Source organism: Guillardia theta (genome assembly GCF_000315625.1).
Source record: "Guillardia theta CCMP2712 unplaced genomic scaffold GUITHscaffold_205, whole genome shotgun sequence".
Classification (NCBI taxonomy): Eukaryota; class Cryptophyceae; order Pyrenomonadales; family Geminigeraceae; genus Guillardia; species Guillardia theta.
The window spans coordinates 21,416-34,328 of record NW_005434471.1 but is presented as its reverse complement, the minus strand read 5'-3'; the positions used below and the strand labels follow the sequence as shown (position 1 = coordinate 34,328).

The window sequence follows — 12,913 nt, the reverse complement described above, 5'->3', positions numbered from 1 at the left end:
CTCGGTCTAATCTCTTCTCTGCAAGCGCCCATGCAGGGGCAGTTCCATTCATCGCCTCAAATGGTAGTCCATACTTCAACCTCAGCGATGGCTTCCGGCGGTGCCAACGTTGTGAACTCCGTGCATCGTGCGACTTACAGTGCACAAGATCCTCAGATGTATCACTCTAGCTCTGGTGAGCTGCTTTGCGAATTTATGTCTTGAAGCTGAGATTTGAATGTTTCCAAAGACATCTATAGGCCGCAAATTTCCACCTACACCCTCCAACCAAAAGCACCGACCAAGTAGGGTTTGCTTTGTTTGTTCTGGGATTTCGATCATGACGTTTTTTAAGTCTACATATATCTTACAGCTCACAAGGCAAACTATCGTCATCCAGGTTCGTAAAACTCTACATTGTCAGACGGATGTTGGAAGTGATTGAGCCGGAAACAGGGATCGTCAGAACAGTATAGGACCGAGTCAACTGCACGTCAGTCAGCAGGTGGGTCTGCAATGAGATCTCTCCGTTGCAACTAAATTACCGTCAGCTTCACTCTTTCGACCAGGAGAGGCGATTATCGGTAAACCTCCTCTTGTGGTTTCAACCATCTTGTTGACACGCGTCTTTGTGAAGTCTCACGATCTTCATGACCTGCAGCCTACTCCTACCTCTCCTTCGCTCTATTCTAGTGGTCGCAATACGACAAGAGTGTCAGATTTCAACTCCGCAATCATTCAGACTCAAAGCGACGAGAAAAGTGCCAACGCAATCAGGTCAAGCTCCGATCGACTTCCAGCTGTGCCTGTGAGTTTCGACAAGTTCAGCTCGTCTCTGGACATGTCTAGGAACGGACAATCATCCATCCATGATGTCGAAACTCAAATTAGCTCCCTCAAGATGGAGATATCCGGCCTGAATCGTGTGCACCAAGAAGCTGAGGGCAGAGCATCCCGGTTAGCTTCGGACAATGCTGCATTACAACAACAGCTGATGAGGGCAGATGAGAGGGAAAAGAAACTGAAGGCTGAGATGAGTGAGATGGAGCAGAGGTTGAAGAAATTAGAATCCAGCTCCTTCAACCACGACGGAGCGAAATATGGATCGAATGACGTTGGCAGCGGAACGGATCGGTCGTCGGACACAAAAGCGTCCGACCGAGACGGCAAGGTCGTGATGTCTCCCTCAGCAAGGCGATTAAACGGAAGCAGTTCAGACTATGATGAGAGAAGGGAAGGTCAAGTAATTGATGAGTTGAAGCGTCAACTGCGGCAGAAAGACAAGGAGATCGAAGAGGCCTATGCAAAGATTGAGATCTTATCTCGAAAGCTTGTTCATGTGAATGGGTTGCAAGCAAAGATGATCTCGTCTGAAAGCAGCGCGGGGAATGGCAGCGTTTCGAATGACAGTGATCTAGAAATCCAAAAGCTCAAAGAACGAATCAAGATTGTCGAAGAGGCTCTGCGGGCGATGCGAGATGAGGTTTGTCAGCAGGGCTCGAGATGGCTGCATGTATGCTGACAAAACGTGATGTCATCAGGCTCGCGAGCATGTTCTTGCCATCAAATCCAACGACATCTCTTTGAATCGAATGCTCGGATCAGGTGTTTTTCTTGATTGTCTCACCAGGGGCGCATGGTGAAGGCACGTGCCAGGATCTTTTGCTGAGGTTCACAGTGCAACTTGGCAGCTTCCATGTGCAGTGAAGAGACTGAAAGACAGCGTACGGAACAACAGGTCACCAGTGAAGAGCCTCTGACGCCCTCCTGACACTTTTTGATAGATATGAAGTGCAGAAGTTTCAGCGAGAAGCATATCTGCTGCGCTCGTTGCTGCACCCAGGGGTGCTCCGAGTCTTTGGGTGAGACATCACATTAACTTTCCGTGCATGCCGTGATGTGCAGTTTTCAGCTTCTGTAAAGTAGATTTCCTGCTTGTGACTGAGATCGTGAGCGGCGGGTCACTGCACAATGTTATCCACAATGCTCCATACAAGCCGATGAAGGTTGCGCTGCTGAATCTCTAATCCTCACCGAGCCTTGACATGCACAATTTTGGCAGCACATGGAAGTGTTAGAATATTCCGCCCAGGTGCCTTTCAGACCCTCCCTTGCTCGTCCTCAAGTTCTCCCCGTAGGTTGCGGACATCCTGCGGTACCTGCACCTCTGCAACGTAGTCCATCGAGACATCAAGCCTGAGAATTTGCTCATTGACTCCAAAGGTGAGAGGGTAAGTTGAAGGATCTCTCGCTCATAATGTTAGCAGGACTGCTCAAGTTGGCAGACTTCGGTCTAGCGTGTGAAAAGAAAGGGAAGTACATTCAGGTAGCCTTGCTGTCTCTTGGCCGTGAACCTTGCTGAGGTTTCTTGCAGACAAGAAGCAACTTGGCAGGAACCCCTCGCTACATGGCACCAGAGTCGTACAGGAACGCTGAGCGTTGACGTCGGGACGACCTTCTCTTTGACGACGCTATTTTGAGCAGGGACGAGAAGTGCACAGAGAAGATTGACATTTACTCCTTGTCAATGATGATGTGGGAGATGCTCACGTCCAAGGTGTGTACACATATATCTCCTCGTATCCCTCACTTCACCCGCTGCCTGTTGCCTCCTCCTCGCTCACTGAACCACGCTGCTTCTCTCACTGACCATGCAATATTCATCATGCAGCTGCCGTGGGACGGCTCAAACTTTCAAGACGTGAGGCAGGCAGTGGCTCACCTGGGGGAGCGACCTCCCATCCCAGCAGACACGCCTCTACAGTTGGCGGACTTGCTCAGGTCTGTGCTGGAGGGTCGAGTGACTCGCATCCTCAGTGGCTCGCAGAGACTGCTGGCATATGGATCCCGAGCAGCGGCCGTCAGCAGCGGCAGTCCTGCAACGCATCGCACAGATGGGCGTCAGGTGAGAGCGTGAGAGGAGGCTCATGGATGTTGATGGGTGAGTCAAGATCCAAATTTCTTGAGCTACGAGAAAGAAGGCAGAGAGAGGAGAAGGAAAGAAGAGGTACCCTCCTTCGCTCTGCCCCGTTCCCTTCCTCTCGATCACCTTCTCGCCCTCTTTCTCTATCTCGGTCTACCTCTTTCCCTTCCTCCTCCCTCTCACTTCCTCACTGGTTGTCTTTCACAGAGAATCGCTCCATTGGTATTCAGCGCGAGATGTCTCGCGAGCTTCCTCCTGAACCTGTTCCTCCGCCAGTGAGTTTCGCATCTCCACTGATCTTATCGTTGTACCCTTGACCTGGCCAGTGAGCAGGGGCAAGGGCGGGACTATCAGATCGCCAACTGCTAGGCTGAGGTCGTAGCCTGCTCGTGTAATTTACCAGCCAGTCAGCTTTGAGGGTCCCGCCGGAGTCGGGAGGGAGCCAACTCCCCGGGCCCGGCGGCGGCCTGCTCTTCCGATCGGATCATCTCAGTCCTTGACTCTCTATGTGAAGTAAAACCTCTTGGCGTCGCCTCGTTGCATCCAGTTGTCGTTTAAGATGATCGGGATATTCACCGTCACTGGGCCCGTGAAGCCTACTAGGCTGGTACTTGGCACTGCCACTGTCGGGGGGGCGAGCGGCGGCTACTATCACGGTTCCAACTTGGGTTCCGCCGGACCGTGAGTGCGGGCCTCCCGCGAGTGTGGCTTCAAGTTACAGCGCCAGACCCAACCCGGCGTTGAATCACACGCCGCCCGGATGGTTTTTGACTCGTTGAACAAATGGCCTCACTCAGCCTAGCCACTGAGTGTCATGTGATCCAGCCTCGTGGGCTGACCGGGGGGGCTCGGCGAACCGGCGTCGTATCGGACTCCGACTCGGACGAGTTAACTGGTGGCAACGCCGGGGGGCCACCCGGTGGCCTGGGCCGGGCCGCCTGGTGAACTTGTGATTTCAAGTTTCCGCCGATCACTCCGGGAGCCCGGGAGTCCCCCGGGGCCGGGCGGACGGTCGCCGATGCTTTAACTTAACTTTGAGTAAACGACTGATTTTTTTTTCAAGTTTATTACTGAGCCGGGCCTGATGAGAGGGCGGCCGAGGCCTTGAAGCCTAGTAGGCCCGGCCGAGGCCTTGAAAGTTTACTGTCCGTTTCATGCCTTTTAACGGTCCGAGTCTATTTCCGGGACTCCTGTGAAGGTCCGAGTGGCCATTTCGGCAACTGCGGACAGGGCATAGTTGCAGAGCGCAGTTCGATGGCAGCTGCAGTACAGCTGCTAATAGCACCGTTGAATTATCATCAGGCTTAGCTGCCTTTGCAGAACAAGACAGTGACATCATATCACTTTTGTTTGATGTTTCATGCTTCAAGAGCATCACCAGCCGCTTGAGCTGAAGAAACACTGAGCTACGTCTACAGCTTCAGTAGATTCGTTCAGTGAGAAAGAGCTGACATGAAACCTTTTGACTAGTTGTTCTGGCCGTGTTGCAACAGACGTTGGAAGTGAATAACTAAGGGTTCATATGGATATGTTTCTTTTGTTTGTATTGCTGCAATAACACAAGACTGCTTCGCAAGTTAAAGCGCATTTACAAACATGTCTGCATGTTCTCAAACACTTACTGATAGCTTTTGAAACAGACATGTTCAAGACTATTCGAGAAACTCAGGAGCTCTTTGAGAGTTTTCATGGTGCTCTTGCGTTGTCATGGTCCCTCAGTCTGACCGATATGTCAAGATCCCTCATCTCCCATCTTCGAGGAGCTTCAGTCCACCAGCTTCTGTGAGGCTGATATGGGAGACTAGCCATGAGACTGAAACTTTCTTGAAGCTCTCCAGGATTACGCGAGCCAGTACGAGCAGGCGAGGAGCGCCTACCTCGAGGTCAAGGCGAGACTGATCAATCTCGAGCTCTGATGTTGGCATGCAGGCAGCACAGGCTGTGAAGATGGCTACCGGCCCCTATGAAGCAGCTCGTGACGCGTACGTGGCCGCTGGTACGTGTCTACCTTATGCACAGAGCTCACGATGACGGAGATGGCAGCTGCTACCTACACCAAGTCTCTGTACGCATAAGCAGCTGCTGGACCTGAATGTGTGTAAGGGAGGCAAAAGTGGTCCAAACATGTGACATAAGGAAATAGAGATATAACATGCACCAAAGATATGCCTCCTGAACATGTCGCACGAATATCAGCCGCAGAGGTATGGGTTGGGCAGCAGACAGCCATCGAGAAAAGAGAAACAGGAGTGTCGTAACAGCAGCAAGAGTTCGCTGCAGTTGACGAGACATGCTTGCTCAGTGCGACCGAGATTATCATCGGAGCCGTCCGCTCATTTACTTCATCTTGACTCGCCTGACCGACGTATCACATCGTTGACCGCCTACATTCTTGTGCTTGATCTCACTGGCAATGACGTAATGATACCAGTGTTGTCGGCATTTCAAATCTAGAAGTGGAATTCGTTCATTACCATCGGCATGCCGCCAAAAAAAACCGTACTGCTGTCGTCGTAAACTCCCTCGCTGAAACAACCCGACAAACTGGTTGCAGGATGGAAGAAAAATCCACTGAAATGCCGTGATGAGACACTTGGAATACCAAGCCGAGATCTGAGTAACTTCACATTGCCGACTTTTGAATGACATGTAAAACTTCTCTCATGTCGTTTGACGCACGAACAAAACAGACTCTCGTTCGAATACGACATGGGTATACATGAGTCGACCATTTCATAAGCAAGCCTCATGCTCATATAACTTCAAGGCACAGAGACGCACCATGAATGCTCATCTGAGATAGAAGCGTCTTCCCTTCCTCCTTCATGGTTCTCCTCTCTCTCCTGCTTCGTTGAGGTTCAAGCGCCTTGACCTGCACCCTGATGGGACTCTCCTTGCAGGTAGAATACGAGCCCGCCGCAGCTCCTAATTAAGCGAAAGAAAAATCCTTCGAGCAATAGCGTCATCTTCTTCATATACATTACTATGCTGTCCTTGCAAATATTATCGGGGCAGACCCTTTATAACGTGACAGCACGGAGGCCGGGATGGCAATGGAGAGCATGACGACGAGACGGAGGGTGATGGGGGCAGTGGCCGTGAGCCTGTCGATGATCCATCCTAGCATGGCGTTCTCTTACGCTCCTCTCGCTCCTCTCGCTCCTCGTGCCTACTGCTCATCACCCGTCGCCTCTGCGAGTGCGAGCTTACGTCGACCAGCATCTCCACGAGTGACCTTGAGCACGTCAAAGGTGTCTCAAAAGCAAGGTGAGGGGTGAAGCTTGCATGCCCGAGCTTATTCTCACATCATCACTTCTTTTAAAGTGACTAGAATGATCTCTTTGATAGGCAAGCGAGGGATGCTGCTGCTAAGAATGTCGGACAAGTCCTCGCAGGAACAACTCATGGACGACCTCATCCTCAAGATGGCGGAAGCAGCTCCATACGAGCTCCCCAACATCGCGAGTCAGGTTCTTCTTGCCTTGCCCTTCTCGTCTTGCCTCACATCCTTTCAGAACCTCAAGGAGATCTCAAGCCCCAAGTTCTTCCTGCGCATCGCTTCCATGAGCGACGAGTCACAAGACGAGACCAGGAAGCAGCAGCTCTCAGCGCTCGCAGACAACCTTGTGGCAACGCTGGAAGTAGTTGTTCAGAGAACTGAAGAGAAGCTTGACGATGCCGCTGAGCTGATCCAGGGGATCCTCAGCTCTGCGGCTGAGCCCAACGGCGAGTTCATCGTTCCGTTGAAGGCAGACAAGATCAACACCATGAGGAAGAAAGTCTCGGAGAAGAAGCAGAACCTGGGGGACGAGGGGGTCCTCGCCACTGTGTTTGCCTACATGAAGAAGGCCAGCGAAGATCGCCTTGACGGGATGGTCGTGATCTGTCAGAAGCTCCTGCAGATGTGGGCGGCGGAAGAACTTCTGGCTGCAGGCACGAGCGACGAAGTTCTCGGTCGGATTCTCCGAGCCGACGCTGACCAGTGGGGGTCTTTACTGGAGGAGGTGAGAACGATAGAGGCTGAGGCGGGTTGTGAGGGCTCGTCCCTTAGGTGCTCAAGGGTGAAGCCCCTCAGACTGACAAGGACACGCTCTCGGCCTCCGTGCAGAGCTGCGTTGAGAAGGTTGTCCTGCAGAAAGCGAGCGGAAGGTGATGAGCTGTTGCTGTTGCTGTTGCTGTTGCTGCTAATGGTGGTGGTGATGGTGATGATGAGGATGAGGATGAGGATGAGGATGAGGATGAGGATGAGGATGTGGATGAGGATGAGCTGATGGTGGTGGTGGTGATGATGCTGGCGGTGGAGATGCTAATTGTTGTAGTGGTGGTGTTGGAAATAATGATGGATTGATGATGATTGGGATAGCGATGATGATGAGGAGTGTCATAATTCCTTGGACATGGGTGATCTAATCGATTCTCAGTTATGGCCAACGCGTGCAAGCTGAATTTCTGCGAGAGCTAATGTCAAAGATCCGTGAAGTCTCTGCTGAGGCTGCCAAGTGATCATAGCAATATTCATTTTACATAATTGAGTTTCCTACACCACAACTTGCATGGCGGAATGTGGAGTTCACATCACCAAAGGTCCTCGTCTTCGCACTGCCCGATAGGCGACGCTATAAACGATCTTACCGGGGTCAGTCCTCTTTGAGTTCCAATCCCAGAAGTAGAAGTTCTTGTTCACCTGCAGTCTTTGTGAGCAAGTCGAAGGCAGACTGTCGGCCCCCTACCTCGTCAAATCGCATGCACGCAAGGTCAAAAGCAAAGTAGTCATAGTAGCTTCCAAGATCAGAAGACCACTTCAAGCTGTGAGCACAAGCATCAAAACAAGGGTCGGGGCACAAGGCGAGGTAGAGCACCATGGTCTGTTGAGGGAGGTGTCTTGCTCTAGATACTCCTTTGTCAGCCAGTCCTTAGTTGGACTTATCCTCGTGCGGATGACAGCCATCAGGTGAGGTCCTATGCACCACCAGCGCTTCTTGTTTCCCTCCACGGCCGATGGGGGAAGCGAGCCGTTGAATGCATGATGCGTCCTCCACATGTGCTCGATCTCGCTGGTTGTGATAGTGATTCTCTGCCCTGGTTTGAAGTCGCACTGAACAGGCCTGCCGTCCTGCACTTCCTTCCATGACACAGGCGTGTATCCTTTCTCAGGCCCGAAGTTCCACCGCCAGAAGTGAAACTCGCGCTTGTGTTCATGGAACTTGAAGCACGCAAGATCCGATTCTCCGTTGGGGAGATAGTTGACACAAGGCTGCCGCACGATGGCTTCAGGAATCAAACAGACCCAGACCCCGTACTCGAGGTCATGGTTGCCGTGATGGTCAAATTTATCGACGCCTCTCAGGGAGTCTTGGAAGGCAAAACCTGTCTAAGGTCAGGGCGGATACAACAGACAAGAGACGGAAGAAGCGGCAAGTAGTCACAGTAGGAGGAGGGAGTGGAAAAAGAGAAGAGTAGCGAGAGAAGAGTAGCGAGAGAAGAGTAGCAAGTACACAGAAGCTACCCATGGAGTCAGCCATGATGACCCAAGTCCATTCGATGACGACGACGTCGCCTTCTCTAAAGTTGCATTTTGGGAGCGGGCGAGGAACAGGAATGTAAGCCCAGTTGAGCTCGTTCTCGCTCCTTGCGGCAGTCATATTGTCGAAAAGTTCATGCTCGTCCTCAAGCTCCTCGTCTCCGGCCTCATCCGCGCTGGAGTGGTTGTGTACAACACCGCCGATGTTGTGCAAGGACCCGGGATGAGAGACATTCACTCTGTGAGACGACGAGGCCGGAGGAATCAAACTTGACCCGAGGCCGCTGAGAGCGTGTGTGACGATAAGGAATGAGAGCGTTAAGATCAAGATGCCGCACAAGCCAATGAGTGCAAACACAACCCACGTGAGCCACTCAAGCCTCCTATCAAGCTTCTGTTGGCCCTTCCCCTTTTCATCCTCTTTGCATTGGACAGGAGGGTCTTGGACTCTCTTGTTGTCTACCCTCTTGATGAACTTGCTCCACATCGCATACACCTCCTCCCCTGCCTTCCGCCTTCGCATCACACCTTCACTGTCGTGACTTTCTTTGCTCGCCGCCTTTTCTCTCAATCGCTCTAAGGCTCTGTTCCGGTATCCATCCATCGTCGCCCCACATGCCCTGCATTTTTGCTGACCAGTCTCGGATAGCATCAGAGTGCAACAGTCGCCGCAGAAGAGATGACCTCGCATGCATTGCCATATGATCCCCTCGATCTGTTCTTGACAGACTTCACACACCCACGCCACGTCTTCCATCATGAGACGATCCCTTGCCGTGCGATTGGATCCGACTACAATCACAGACAGCAAGTCTCAAGCTCTGCCTCTCTCCTCGTCTCGCACGCTTGTCTTCCTTCTCATGCCTCGTTTTGACAACTCGTTTCACAACTGGAAACCTAAACTTCTAACCGCCCCGGCCCGGCCCGGCCCGGCGCCCGACGGGCCCGGCGGCCCAGCGGGACTCTTACTAAGTTCAGATTACACTCTTTACACTGAGGTATGACCGGACAGCCTCACGCAAGCGCGGGACCACAGCCAGAGGCCGCAGCGGCCCGCCAGCGGTGCGAACTGTGTGAGGTGTGAACTGTGTGACTCGGAACTTGCACGATCCTCCCGGCAGCCGTTCAACTTAACGCCAGTACAGTCGCCGCCGATTCCGCCGACTCGCGAGTTCCGAAGTTCAGACCACGGACGGTGCCCTCCCGGTCACACTGAGTGTTAACTCTCACTGTTGAGCAGCTCTGTTTCGCCATCCATGCCCTGGATGCACATCAGCAGGTGGAGAGGACGCGAGAGACGTGAAGGTTGTTCACTGCCTTGCCTTGGGGAGAAGGGTGCTCAACCTGGGAACATTCCGCAACAGTAACAGGCCAAAAATACACTGCGAGAAACAAAATCGCCACGTCAGAGAAAGAGCAGCTCCTATCACGTCCCTCACCAGCGCAAGAATATCCACCGCTCCATGCGCCATGATCACGACGTCACTTGGAAGAGTCCTGTAACCCACGTGACATGCCTCAGTCATAGGCTATCCCAGCAACCTCGTTCCGTCGCTGATCAGCCAGAAGATCGGGTAGACCGTCCATGATAGAAGAACGATGGCAGCCAGCTGAGAAAACCGATTCGTCAGCTAGGAAAAGGGCGAGAGGAGTGTGTATGTGCGGGGGACACTAAGGCACGTCATCTTCTGCGAGGACTAAGAATGAAACGATGAAACCTCTCAGCAGGACAAGGAGATTGTCTGATACCTTGTGGAAGAGCCGACGAGTTGGCCGATCCCTCCTGCAGTCTCGTCACTCTGACCACTCGTCTGGGGTGTACTTACATGCTGCTTGCATCCCATAAGTCCTTCCTGATTGTCCAGGAGCACGCCCAGCAGGAAAGGGAAGCAAACAACCACAGGACCTTGAAGGCACCATCCGCAGTATCACATGACAAGAACAGCACAAGGCAGAGAAGATCAGACCCATTTCAGAGGTGAGAAGATGACAGCGCCTGAGAGAAAGAGAGCCCACATGCTTGCATTGACGAACAGAAGGAGCTGTGAGTTCATGAGAGGTGGTCATGAAAGAAGATGACGGACCTTCTTAACTGGGGCATTGACGGCTGCAATCACACACAGGTTGTATAGTATGCACGAAGTCGAGACCATCATGCTGAGGTATCTAGTCGGAGGTGTCAGCAACAGTTGGTCAATGGCTCGGTCACCTGACGTAGAAGAGAGGGTAGGAGGCAACTTGCATTCCTTCTTCTGCAACTTCAAGTCTGGTCGAGCTGACTTCTGATCAGTCTTTCGAGTTCTTACTCCCTGTATCACCTGAATGCCCATGATGTAGCGGGGCCGGTTCCTCCTGTAGGAGGAGTCTGTCAGATCGGGCAGCACTTGAAACATGTCGAAGACCTATGGGCTTGAGGAAGGAAATCCCGTTTCCAGTCGACATGCAGAGGTAGCTGAAGCCAGCCACCAAAAGAGCAAAGCAGCTTCGTAGGTAAACCAGCTTCTTCCCCTGGTCCTGCTCTATTCGCGACATGCTTCCTAGCAAAATGGCGCACAGAACCATCGCCTGCACGCAGCCGTGAGACTCCATCCTTTCCTTCACTGCGAGTCTCCACCAGAGCGCAAGTATAGAGGATGACGATGCTGAAGGGAGAGAGACCGACGACGTGAAGAGGGTTGGAAACTCCCAAATGCTCAAGCGTTTTCTGAATGGAAGTCTTACTTCTACACCCAGACAGACTGAGAGTACATGAAACGTTTCCTTGAGTATCGCTGCTATACCTGCACTGCCCATCGCAAGATTCCTACACATCTGCAGCGAAAGAGAAATCAACAGAGCATGCGCAGTGCCAGTTGAAGAGCTACGTCCATGGACCCATCGGAGTTGGGATGGAAGTAGGAGATTTGGGCCTGAAGCCATCCAGTACGAGAGGAGAAGGTACGGTCAGACCGAGCAGAGTCAACACATGCAGCACCATGGTGATGTTGGGGCATGAGGGTCTTGGCCTCGAGCAATCGACCGCGATGGCATACCTGTCAATCGTCTCAGCCGGAACTGAGACCGAGGAAGCCCAGCAGGGAACCATTGATGGTAGCGGCTTCCAGTCAGAGATCGAGCTCCATTGACATGTCCTGCAGATCGGAGTCACTAGAGCCCACATCATCGAACACCCTCGCACCACTCGTCGCATCTGCAAAGACGGTTGCCTGCCAGCGGTATGAGGAACTTCCATGCGGGCGGAACTGACCTTGCTTGCTTCCATCAAGTGCTCGCAACCCGCACTAACATTCCCTCTGCCTCCCCTGGCAGCTCAGTGAGCATCCATCAGCACGTCGATGAGTGCTACCAAAGGAACAGACGCTGAAAGGCATCGTTCTCATCGCTGAGGAGGAACACAGTGGCGTGGGAGGGTATCTGCGGTTCGACCTGTGAAGCTTCAGGAAGAGAAGATCGAAAGCCATCATGGCAGACCTGAAATGAGAGGCGAGGAAGCTGATCGTCCTGGTTCTAGCAGCAGGTCACTTCCTCGAACGTTCGATCGCATGGAGCGAAGTTTAGTACGCACCCCTGGTAAGTTGTTGGTAGTTGGAGCGACGCAGAAGCTTCCTAAGAGCGCTGCTTCTTCCCGCAAGCAGACGGGCCATTGGACGGTCGTCACGGTGGTGGACTCTGAGAGTTGCGAGACCTTCACCTGCTGCCTCTCGAGCCCCCGCCATGGCATCGCCTGCCACATCAGCCCCGGCATGGCTGATACCCTTGAGAACGAGGTCTGTGAGACAAGTTTCCCCGGGGCTTGCCGGCATCTTGCGGGCTCGGGACGAAAGTTTTACTCATCAGAGTTCCTAGTGTTCCTGTGCCGGGCAAGTGCCATGGCGCCAGTGCCATCCCGGTCAGCCCGGCCCGGTGTGACGGACCCGGTGGGGGACGTGTGGGGGCCGGGATCTCAAACGATCTAAAAAGGCAACGTTTAAAGGACATTTATACCGGGGACCTTCACAAAAGAAACAACGATTCACTTTAAATTAGTGTTGTAAACTTATCTTCAGATCTATAGCCTTCTGTATTTATAAATCTCATACATTTATAAAACATTTATAAAACACTGACGGTACAACGAAGTTACGAAGGGTATTGCTTCCAATGTTTTTAAAACTACATGAATTTTTTTGAAAATGGAGGAATGAAGGGGAGGGGCGAGGTACACCAATAGGAGGGCAGCAGGAACGGCGAAGCAAGGGCGCGAGAGCAGAGATTTTGACGGAGACGGCAACAAACAAGACAGCACGAGACAGAGTTGATGTATTGTGAACTCACAAACCTTTTTCTGGATCAATCAAGAATGATCGACGTGGCAAGCAGGCAGGAATTGGATGAGTTTGACCAGGCACGAGCAAGAGCAGATTGAAGAAGTGAGATTGGAGTCTTGTATCTTGAAACCTGGGGGCTATTTACCTTAGTGTGTGAACACAGTCCTCGTGAAATCGATTTTC

The 12,913-nt window shown here is 52.4% G+C and overlaps 5 protein-coding genes across 5 annotated transcripts; 3 read left to right on the top strand and 2 right to left on the bottom strand.

Moving 5' to 3' along the window:
* Positions 1-2,464: 2,464 nt before the first annotated feature.
* On the top strand, positions 2,465-2,888 carry GUITHDRAFT_81924 (hypothetical protein; the record flags this gene model as incomplete). The annotated part of the gene is made up of 3 exons (XM_005819796.1): positions 2,465-2,536; positions 2,651-2,760; positions 2,807-2,888. Coding segments are annotated over 3 exons (264 nt in total), but the record flags the coding sequence as incomplete, so codon positions are not given.
* A 1,652-nt stretch (positions 2,889-4,540) lies between these two features.
* GUITHDRAFT_156212 (hypothetical protein) lies at positions 4,541-5,060 on the top strand. The gene is made up of 5 exons (XM_005819795.1): positions 4,541-4,593; positions 4,640-4,684; positions 4,733-4,785; positions 4,832-4,898; positions 4,946-5,060. Exons 1-5 carry the CDS (start codon positions 4,545-4,547, stop codon positions 4,975-4,977), a joined length of 246 nt encoding a protein of 81 aa, XP_005819852.1. The 5' UTR covers positions 4,541-4,544; the 3' UTR covers positions 4,978-5,060.
* Positions 5,061-6,234: 1,174 nt separating this feature from the next.
* On the top strand, positions 6,235-7,405 carry GUITHDRAFT_120938 (hypothetical protein; the record flags this gene model as incomplete). Its single annotated transcript, XM_005819794.1, has 4 exons — positions 6,235-6,372; positions 6,418-6,906; positions 6,954-7,051; positions 7,324-7,405. 4 exons carry the CDS (start codon positions 6,235-6,237, stop codon positions 7,403-7,405), a joined length of 807 nt encoding a protein of 268 aa, XP_005819851.1.
* Positions 7,406-7,472: 67 nt separating this feature from the next.
* GUITHDRAFT_120937 (hypothetical protein) lies at positions 7,473-9,183 on the bottom strand (the record flags this gene model as incomplete). Its single annotated transcript, XM_005819793.1, has 4 exons — positions 7,473-7,586; positions 7,633-7,708; positions 7,762-8,269; positions 8,409-9,183. The coding sequence occupies 4 exons, from the start codon at positions 9,181-9,183 to the stop codon at positions 7,473-7,475; spliced, it is 1,473 nt and encodes a 490-aa protein (XP_005819850.1).
* A 550-nt stretch (positions 9,184-9,733) lies between these two features.
* GUITHDRAFT_120936 (hypothetical protein) lies at positions 9,734-12,168 on the bottom strand (the record flags this gene model as incomplete). The annotated part of the gene is made up of 17 exons (XM_005819792.1): positions 9,734-9,805; positions 9,863-9,920; positions 9,966-10,033; positions 10,391-10,465; positions 10,508-10,589; positions 10,633-10,698; positions 10,742-10,775; positions 10,826-10,988; positions 11,038-11,127; positions 11,172-11,234; positions 11,398-11,455; positions 11,506-11,554; positions 11,602-11,629; positions 11,671-11,725; positions 11,770-11,849; positions 11,895-11,930; positions 11,989-12,168. The coding sequence occupies 17 exons, from the start codon at positions 12,166-12,168 to the stop codon at positions 9,734-9,736; spliced, it is 1,257 nt and encodes a 418-aa protein (XP_005819849.1).
* Positions 12,169-12,913: the final 745 nt, after the last annotated feature.

Bases quoted from the DNA above. Each gene is read 5' to 3' on its own strand.
- GUITHDRAFT_156212 (XM_005819795.1), top strand. From the start codon at position 4,545: ATGTTCAAGACTATTCGAGAAACTCAGGAGCTCTTTGAGAGTTTTCAT. The intron at 4,685-4,732 runs GTGAGGCTGATA...ACTTTCTTGAAG, and splicing joins GCTTCAGTCCACCAGCTTCT to CTCTCCAGGATTACGCGAGC. The intron at 4,899-4,945 runs GTACGTGTCTAC...CGGAGATGGCAG, and splicing joins TGACGCGTACGTGGCCGCTG to CTGCTACCTACACCAAGTCT.